The sequence below is a fragment of the Sander lucioperca genome, chromosome 14, assembly GCF_008315115.2.
Source record: "Sander lucioperca isolate FBNREF2018 chromosome 14, SLUC_FBN_1.2, whole genome shotgun sequence".
NCBI lineage: Eukaryota > Metazoa > Chordata > Actinopteri > Perciformes > Percidae > Sander > Sander lucioperca.
In genome coordinates this window covers 17343402-17353759 of record NC_050186.1, presented here as the reverse complement: position 1 = coordinate 17353759, position 10358 = coordinate 17343402, and the positions used below count along the sequence as shown (strand labels likewise).

At 38.1% G+C, this 10358-nt stretch overlaps 1 protein-coding gene across 2 annotated transcripts in view; it reads right to left on the bottom strand.

Moving 5' to 3' along the window:
- Positions 1–75: 75 nt before the first annotated feature.
- cratb (carnitine O-acetyltransferase b) overlaps positions 76–10358 on the bottom strand; it is a 17111-nt gene continuing 6828 nt past the window's right edge. Inside the window, exons 5-16 of one of the 2 annotated variants that reach the window (XM_031295940.2) lie at positions 9677–9842; positions 8300–8474; positions 7424–7514; positions 5948–6035; positions 5485–5585; positions 4238–4357; positions 3158–3280; positions 2550–2685; positions 2357–2419; positions 2140–2277; positions 766–975; positions 76–703 (exon numbers count right to left, since the gene is read on the bottom strand). In XM_031295940.2, coding sequence (XP_031151800.1) covers positions 772–975; positions 2140–2277; positions 2357–2419; positions 2550–2685; positions 3158–3280; positions 4238–4357; positions 5485–5585; positions 5948–6035; positions 7424–7514; positions 8300–8474; positions 9677–9842 — 1405 coding nt within the window. In that variant the 3' untranslated portion in view covers positions 76–703; positions 766–771. Of the gene's footprint in view, positions 976–2139; positions 2278–2356; positions 2420–2549; positions 2686–3157; positions 3281–4237; positions 4358–5484; positions 5586–5947; positions 6036–7423; positions 7515–8299; positions 8475–9676; positions 9843–10358 lie in introns of both variants that reach the window. The other variant, XM_031295939.2, reaches the window with a different exon arrangement.

The window sequence follows — 10358 nt, the reverse complement described above, 5'->3', positions numbered from 1 at the left end:
CACACACACACACACACACACACACACACACACACACACACACACACACACACACACACAGTTTAAAAGGAGGAGTCATGCAATAGCAGGCTTTATTAACCAATCCTGCAGGTTGAGAGCATAACAGTAAAGCTTCTCAACATTCATTTCAACATACAGTAAATGCATCCTGAAGATCAGGTCGCTCGACTCAAAAGAGACAAAAGCACCTGTAACTTCATTACACTGTCGCCATTAATAACTAGCTTTATGGATTTTGGTCCATTTCAAAACAGACATGTTAACCTACACAATTAATGGTTTCCATAAACATTTGTCGATTAACTCTGATGGCAGTGCAACATATCAATTATGGTCATGTCATGACAGGAGTGAAGTTAGTTTAAACAAATGTTTTGGCTTGTTCTGATTAATGATGGAGTGTCAGGTTGACTTTGTTTTGCTTCACTCAGACATTTTGTAGCATTATATGCCCTTTAACTTTGTCCACTGTAGCAAATATAATGCAGCTTGCTTGCTCAGCTCTTGCTAGAACAGGAAAGTGGTTTTATGCTTCATCAAAAGCTTTAAAAAAGCACCAGAAGCGACTCAGAGACACCATGCTCACTCTTCAAAGCTCTCAGATTTAACCGCTTTAGTGAAGCGTTACATGCACAAAAGAACATCCAAAACAAGCCTCATCGAGACTTTCACAAAATGTTGTTTTAAGAAAATGAAGTTTTTCTTTGCAGGTGTAGAAGATTGGGTTTATCCTATTGGACAGGAGCAGCTCTACACAGTGGGCTGCAGTAGCTCCTGTAGCTGACACAAAGTGTCCTTCAGGGTGAGAGCTAATGTCTCCGCATGTGTCTCCTCACAGCAGTTGAAGGCGGTGATGGAGAAGTGGACGTGGTCTGCCTGGGGGTTGTAGCAAATTGCGTAACCGTCAGGAACGAGGGGCCCGAAACACATCACACTGTCTGTGTTCGCAGGCACCTGAAGGAGCAAGAGAGAGGATTAATACGAGATAATGTATCAAAAGAGAGAACGTTAGACTTGCACAAATATAACGGAGATACTAAGACTGTGGCTTTAACAGTATCACAACTATGTTGTCCTGATATTGATACACATTATATCAGAATATGGCATATGTACTGCAAAATCACATATAATCATCAATTTTATGTTCAAAGCATGAAGTGTGTTTCATTGTTGAGCATTACATTGGACATAACATTTAAAATGTGTAAAACAAAACTTCAATAATAGTTTGTTTAACTTGGAATCGTTCATTTATTTTGGACACCAATATTTTGTAAAAGATAATAAAAAATAAAACATTTAGTCAATTATTTTTAAAATAATAATAATAATAATAACAATAACAATAACAATAACAATAATAATATTAATAAATAATAAATATATATTTTTTATTTTATTTTATTTTTTAATATATATATATATATATTTTTTAAATGACATATCAAAGCAGACCTATTTGGGTGTCCTTGATATCAAAACATCTGAGAACTCCTGTCCTTAATAATCTTTTTCTAATTATTCTAATCTAGTCTAGTGTTGATTTGGGGTGTCATTCATTAAACTGTATGTACATTATACACCTACACTGAATAAAGTGTGAAAAGGTGAAGTAAAGAAAAAGTGTTGACTTTAAACAAGCAGAATGAATCCAGAGTGAATCACCAGATGAGGAAAACACACTATACTGTATATAGTAGCTAGCTACATTGTAAAGGGGTAATAACACAAAATGTGAATTGGGAAATTACAACAGGCCATAAATACCATGTGAGCTTCTGCTGTCAAGAACATAATTAAAGTCAAATCAGCAAAGGAGCAAATAACCTACAAATCTAAATGTAAACATAAAAAAATAATATAAAAGATGAGCAGCGTGATTGCTGGAAACTCTCAAATTGCATTTTGTTGGCAGTAAATGTGCCACATTAAGGGGACATCACCCGCTCCAGAGCAATAGGAAAACTGCTGATCACCTGCTGAGAATTCTCTCATATATATATTCACAGTCATCATAAAAAAACAAAAACAAAATTCCCACTTCCTGTTGTGATACAGGAGCGTCAATAACTTCTGTAAAACAACAAAGGCACACTTTAACACACAGAAACACACCTGCCCCGTTCGGAGTTTCCAGTGTGTTGCAAGGCCGTAAGCTGTATCCATGAAGACTTTGGGGATGCTCAGTCCTTCCTCAATGGCCTGCAGCTTGAGTCCCAGCAGATGGTGGTCAATGCCATGTCCTTTAAGTACCTAACATAGCAGATAACAAGAAGATTTTAGAGAAAAGGGTTTATCAGTTAATAACAAATGACAAATGGAAGTTATTTACCTGAAGAGTCAGAGCTGTATAGGTATCAACAGCTTCTCTGAACAGTTGCAGCTTTGCTTCCCGCTGCAACACAAGAAATAAAAACACACAATGATTACATTTCTACTCGTTATTCAATCCCCCAAAAACCAAACATATTCATAAGATGAATTCTGTGTTAGCCACAGCGGATCAATTCCCTGGCGTTCCTCACCGATACAGACGGATCATCGAAGGCAAGAATGAACTTGAGCGTCTGATTTGTGGGCGAGCGGATATATTCTGTCCTTCCTCCTTGAAACATCCTCTGAGAGGCGATATCACAGGCAGGACAGACCTCATTGTGGACTCTAAAAAAAGAAAGAACAAAATTGGTGTCATTAAAAGTATGACAAATTAGCTATTAGCAGTTCCTGTTTGTAACTTACCTATGTCACTGAATTACTTTGATACAGAAGAAAACTTTATTATGATGATTCTCAGGCAAGTTGTGGACTTACAAAGAGCGTCTTCTTTCTATGATGTCTGAGCAGATTTATGGACGTTCATTCGCAGTTTATTCAAAATTTGTTTTTAAATGTTGTCTATAAATAACTTGACAGGTTTTTCTACATTATTTCTGTGTTTATTGTCTCACAAAGGAGACAAATGAACTGCTCTGGAGGGACTATGTTTGTTATATTCTGTTCTAAGTGATGTGAAACTGGGCAGACAGGCAGAGGAAAATCAAAAAAAGCAGGATTTTTCTTGTGATGCAAACATTAAAAATAAACTCTGTGTTTTAAAAGTTGTTTTAAAGTTAGTGATGTCACAGTGACTGACCTGTAGTAGGCGAGCTGCAGGGCGACCTGGATGAAGGAGTTTGGACTCAGGTTGTGCTGCTTAGGAAGGTCTTTGCCAAACCTCTTGAAGTTGAACACGTTGACGTCGAGGTCGTTGATCAGTCTGTTGTAAATTTAAAACTTGTATTTGTGACAAAAATATTCCAAACTCAAAAGGTTAATTTACTAGCTTTTTCTAGAGCTTTTGCCCACATCTCATGGCTTCTTCCTCTTTTTCTCTGAAAATCTCTGAAAAAAGCTAATAATTGAGCCCTGATTTTACAATAGTTTAGAAATAAGTTTATAAAGACATTTTTAAGCACTTTTCATATTTCAATATAATAGATTTTTAAATTGAACTTGGAAATTTTACAAGCATAGATAATTAAGTCTTTATTTTGCATTTTTAAGCAGTATAAGAACATTTAATACAAAGTTTAGAATACACTATAATATAGTTGAAAGCAGCACACATTTTTAATATTATGTAAAGTATTTGTCAACAATCATAACTTCTCATATTAAGATATAATTCATATAGGAGTTTTAGTTGTTGACAAATATCAACAAACCCTTAAATATGTGTTATAAACCATTTATTTAATGTTTATATACTGCTCATGAATGCTAAATTATAGGGGGTAAAGTGTTGCTAAGTATGTAATTTGATCAACAGACCCTCATTCAAGGTGTTCTGAGCATCTGTCCAGCTCACATCCACAGTGCAGATAAGAAAAAGCTTTATTCCTCATTTAGAGCTTGGCAGCTGAGTGATTTAAAGACACTCTGGCAGTGTTTAAAGTCTTGTGGGAAAGGGCTGGATCACAATTAAGACTTAAAAAAGTCAGTAAAGCCACTGACAGCTTTCTGTTTTGTCAAGGTTACATTCACACAGAGACGATAAACATGTTTACCTTTCTGTGGCCAAGTTCATTTCAGCTTTGTTAGATTTTGAGACAAAAGCAAACATCTAGCTTATGCTGTGCAGCGAGGCCATTCTTCTCTTATCATGACGAGTATACTGCAGAGACTCTACATTTACACTTAAACCCTGTTCACAAGAAGAGGTGGGAAAACTTACATATCGAGGTTCTGCTTGGCGTGCTCTATGTCCCTCTTAATCTCTCGGTCTATGTGAAAGTAAAGCTTCTTGGGCATCGGCAGAGGGACCAGCGGCGCTCTCTTTGGGTCTGGTTTCTCACTGCAGTCAAGCAAATACAAATTATTTTCCACCGTATCATAATAATCCATTTGGACTAAATCTGTGTACATTTCTTCACTACAGAGGTTATCACAAGCATTTTGGTTCCCTGTGTTTACAACTGTTCTGTAATGGGACATTTAGCTGCAGATGTAGCACCTCCTTGGTAACTCTTTGCCAGCGCCCTGTGGCCTCTTGTTCCAAGTCACTTTGGACAAAAGCATTAAATGAGAGTAGCAATGTGTTAAGACGTGGACAAACTGAGAAGTAAAAATATTGATGTCTCATTGAACACAGAGCGTCAGAATAAATTACTTTTTCTGTGTGTGGATTGTGAGAGTGAAGATTAGTAACAAGATTCTAATAACAATGAAAGTTTAGATTAAAAGTAAACAGAGTTGGGCTTTAACAGGACACATTTACAAGCCCATAGACATGTGAACAATACTTTCATGTCAGCGGAGTCAAAATTGAACTTGGTCCAGCTTGGTTCCTCTGCTACTGGCTGGTAAAAAAAAAAATCTCATAAACTCTGGTTACAATCTGGGTTAAAAGTAGACAGTTTTAATAGTTTGGCTTTAGCAGTAAATAGGTAAAGCTAATGAACTATTTAACAGTACTTTCATGTATGAAATAAGTGTCCAGATCTGACTTGGGGTGAGGAAAGGTAGAGAGGAAAGAAAAAGAAAATCAAAAGACCATGGGAAAGCTGCACACTGATAACTCTGATGCAAACAAAAAAAGATTACCTGCCAGGAATAATTTGGATCCTACAAAAATGATTATACAAATTTGTCCCTGCTCAATTTAAATGCTATGGGATGTATAGAACCAGTAACATGGCTTTCTTTTATATACATAGATGCTGTTGGGTGTTTGTTTTTATCTCAAATAAACAACATTGCTAAAGTGGTTTTGATGTGTCTGAGGCCTTGTTTGATTGGCTCACAGTCAGACTGTTCGGCAGTCAGCAAGGACAAACCAAAAACTGCGTATTACAGAGGAACTCAAAATTATGTGGCAGACAAATTCCCACATTTGGTGCTTTCTGAGTTGTAAATTCAGACCCACTGTAGGAAATTATTTCAACACAAAAATTGGACCTCCTCCTTAACGCCTTATCTCACCAGTACTCAAGGATATGATCCAGCAGTGTTGCTATGGGTGGACCCTCCGCTGTGGCTGGTTCATACAGAAGACCCCATGAGCCGTCCTCGCCCACCACAAACTACACACACACACACACACACACACACACACACACACACACACACACACACACACACACACACACACACACATTAGCCTGCTGTAACTCCTGTATAAGTTAGTCTTATGTTCATAACCTTTGTGCAATATGTCCATATACTCTATTTTTACACTGCTACTGATACTTGCATCTTGTGTTGCTGCTCATTGTTTATTTCAACACCGGATAACAATTTGAGGACTGCTCTTATTTTGACTTTTTTTATACTGTTTTTGATATCAGGGAATGCCATCATAATTGTGTTGTGTTGCAGTATGACAATAACGTTTTTTTTTAATCTTATCTTATATTATCTTGTCATGAATATTGCAGCTGCTCACCTGCAGTGTTTTATCAAACCAGCGGTTGCCGCTGTTGGAGAACGTCCCGCCTCCATGCAGAACCTGTGCTGCTTTGCGGCTGGCATACCTGACAATCAATGTCGGAACAAACAAAGTCAACACACAGAGAAACTACTAAAAACTTAATTGAGTATTTCCATTTTATCTTACTTTATACTTTTATTTGACTCTTATAGTTACTAGTTACTTCTTACATAAAATAACACATAATATGATGCAATACTATACTACTAATCTACCCTAGGGTACAAAGTATCTAAAATTGGCTCCACATGCACACACTACAACATTAAAAGGCTCCTACAAACAATAAAATATCCTATAATAATATAACACTTTGGAAGGAGCCGTTCCGCAAGATGAGTACTTTTACTTTTGACACTTTAAGGACATCTTGCTGATAGTACTTCTGTACTTTATATACATTTTGAATTCAGGACTTTTACTTGTAATGGAGCATTTTTAGATGATGGTTTTCTACTTTTACTTAAAGGAACACGCCGACTTTAGCTTATTCACCGTATCCCCCAGAGTTAGATAAGTCCATACATACCCTTCTCATCTCCGTGCGTGTTGTAACTCTGTCTGGCGCACCCACCGCTAGCCTAGTTTAGCACAGATCCTACACAGATAACTATATTCTCAGAAGGCGAAGCACTGCAACTTGTGCTACTTGGCGGAGATATTTGCTCACAGCACACGAGAAGCCTCGTGGTGAGGAGCAGAGAGTAACAATGGTGCTTTTCAGGTGTTGCGCTAATCACTCCGCCCAAGTAGCAGTGCTTCGCCTTCTGAGAATATAGTTCCCAGTATGTATACAGTTAGAAGATGGCTGTGTCTCATGTGACCTTGTTATTTGTATATAACTGTATAGCTGTGACTATACAAATCACAACATGTAAATAGGAAAATGTTAGCGTTATTTTGTCACTTATTGGGAGCAGGAGACTAGATGGAGCCGGTTACCTCCAGGATCTGTGTTAAACTAGGCTAGCGGTGGTTGCGTCAGACAGAGTTACGACACGCACGGAGATGAGAAGGGTATGTATCGACTTGTCTAACTCTGGGGGATATGGTGAATAAGCTAAAGTCCCAATAAGTCGCCGTGTTCCTTTAAGTAAAGAATCTGAATACTTTTTTCATCACTGCAAAAATACGTGTGCAACATTCTTTAGATACACAGCTGCCAAAAAGAAAAGCAGCAACTGCAACGACATTACAAATGGAGGAAGTGACAAATGCACTTTGGTGAGTAAGAACCAAATGTCAACAGACAGCACAATGATATCTGAACACACACACACACACACACACACACACACAGGATTACACAACATATTCAGCAAACAGAAAAAAATTCCTGAGTGTGGATTATGAGACAGAGGATGGAGAGAAAGAGTAAGAGGAGTAGGTTGCTTGTGTGTGTGTGTGTGCGTCGTGTCTGCGTGTTTGTACTTTTCATCTGATATCCTCATGACCGGAGAATCCAGACACAAGGAGAAAAGTCCTGTTTCTATCAGCCGCACTGATTCCTTGTTTAGTTTATCTGAGTCACAAAAAGAAGAAAAAAGATACAAATAACATCACATTTAGTGCCATATCTCTTATATAATATTATCATTGTGCTGGCACACAATAAAGACAGTTAGACAATTTGATCAAAACATACACGCATTCACATTCATCATACTTGAAAGTGTTTCGGTCCTATCTTGGTCTAAAACATGTCTTTACATCAAGTTTTGCTTATTTTAGCCAATTAACTACACATTTCATACACTTTGCAACCCTACAGGTTTCGGATTGATTTGCTAAACAGGACTGATATCCAGGTAATGCCAGTGTGGTGTTAAAACATTTTCAGATGCTTAAAACTTGCTTAGAGATAGGTAATTAATCCATCACAGTGATCAGTAAGTCAGCTTTCTTCATGCATTCTTTGCAGGGGATCTGGTAACGCAGAGAAGAGCATAACGTGTTTTAAAAACTCTTCCCTGATGGTGCATTTAGGGAAGCTCTGACATCCAAGATCTATACTCACAAGCTGTGTTGTTGTGAATATCAAACTCTAGAGATGCACAGTAACATGTACGTGATCAGAAGAATATGATGTGAAACTGTTTTTTTTGTTGTTGCATTGAACATGTTTCTGTTTAGCAAAAATAAAGCACCCGACTTTTTCATGACATCCTTTCTCAAGCACGTTTCTCTGCAATTTGATTATAGCAGTGCAATAAAATTAAATGGAACACTGAAAATGATGATATTTGGGTATACAGTAAATGCCTCATACGCCCATTTGACGGGAGTGTGTGCAGTCCTGTGATGTACCTTTCAGCAGCCGGTTGTAGGCCTGTCCCCAGGTGTGACGGTGCTCACTGGTCAGGATGCCCATCGGCTCTTTGTCCGTCTTCCAGGACTGAGACCTGATCCTCAGCAGCTGGCCGTGGATCTGACTCTCTGTCATTCGGGAGCCGTCGCTGTTATAAACCTCCAGCTGGAAGAACTAGTAGAAAACCAGGAAGCCATCTTTGTTACAGCTGTCCTCAATAGATGATTTGATGAGAGATGTTAGACGGGTGAATCTTTCCATGCTGGTTTGGTGTCTCTTGACCTAATCAGTCCTCTACACATTGTTGGTCTTAGAGCTTATGTGCATTTCCAAGATACAGCCTGTCTCAGGGTGCATTATGTTCACAGTAAACAATATTTGTAGTGATTCACTTAATCTCTGGGGCTTTTCACTTTCACAATCACCACCCACACCACTGATTTATGCACTGCTGTTGCTGCTAACTCAAACTGCAGTTAGAGCTCCAACAATTAGTCTATTAATCGATTTGTCAATCAAAAGAAAATTAATCGGCAACTATTTTGAGAGTCAATTTTTTAAGTCAGTTTTAAAGCAAAAGTGCCAAAAAAACACTGGTTCTGACTTCTCAGATGTGAATATTTGCTGGTTTTCTTATTCCACTATAATAGCAAATTGAATATTTTTTGGGTTTTGGACAAAACAAAGCTATTTTTATTACATCAATTTGGGCTTTGGGAAATTGTGTTTGTGGCATTTCCCACTATTGTCTTATACTTTATAGAAGAAATTATTAATTGGGGAAACAATCTTAAGACAAATCAATTAAAACAATCGTTAGTTGCAGCCCTACCTGATTTATGGGTTATAAGTTGCAACAATTAGTCGATTCATTGGTTAGTTAATCAGCAGAAAATCAATCTGCAACTATTTCAATAATCCGTTCATTTTTGACGGTATATCGACCAAACAATTGATATAACAGGCAGATTAATAATTTGTTAAAATATTATTTTTAGATAAGAGACAAGAGAAGGTGAAATGAAGGTGAAGAGCACATAGAAGTTTATGAGGCTTATCTTAAGTTAAAAGATATTAGATTTCTTTTGATTCTTCTCTCTGACCTGCTGTCAAAACTAAAAAAAGCTTCTTGTGTGTCATGACTCCTGTTTACAAGGCTTGGTGTATTCGTAATTGGTTCAGGTCTTAAGAAATCTAATATACAAGCAAGTCAAGTAAAAAAAAGAAAAGAAAAAAAAAAGTAGGTGTGACTACACAAGACTCAACATGCCTGCATATTCATATGACTTGCCATCCCCAAAGAGGGATAAATGAGTCAACGATAGGAAAGAAAGAATATAAATCCGACAGTGTCACCTGTTGTCGGCACATCTCACCTGGTAGTTCCTGACGACTGTGATGTGTGTCGGAGAGTGCCGGGAGCGTCCGTGGTGAGCGATGTAGTCGTGTTTGGGACCGGGGATCCTGCAGGAGGAGAAGAGGAGCGGGTAGAGCTCCATACACAGAGGCATGCCTCGCATGTACTCGACCGGCAGCTGACCGCTGAAAGAAGGAAGCAGACAAATGTGTCCAAATGTTAATATTTAATAATTTATTATTATATAGTTGGAACTAATAGCTGTCAAATAAACGTAGTGAAAAGCAAATAGTTTTCCCTCTCATAGGTGGAAATCCCAGGGGGGTCGGGGGGGGGGTCAGGACACCCCCCCCCCATCTAAGGGTTGTCCACCCTAGAAATATCATTAAAAACCATGCTGTGTATTGTAAATAAGATAATGATGTATAGTTAAAAGATCTGTGTAAGTAGTAAAATAATACAAACCCCAAAAAATGCTTTTTAAGTTTAAAAACATTTGTAGTCCCCCCCTCCCTTGCTTCACAGTGGTTTGGTCCCTTGCCTGCTTTACCCATGGATGTATTAAGAGAACGGCTCTACCCACACACAAAAAGTCCGGCGGACCACGGGAGGGAATAATAGACAATTAAAGAAATGGACCAACAGATCCCGTTGCTCTGGACGGAGACCAGTCAAGGATATTAGAAGCACTTTTCAGGTGA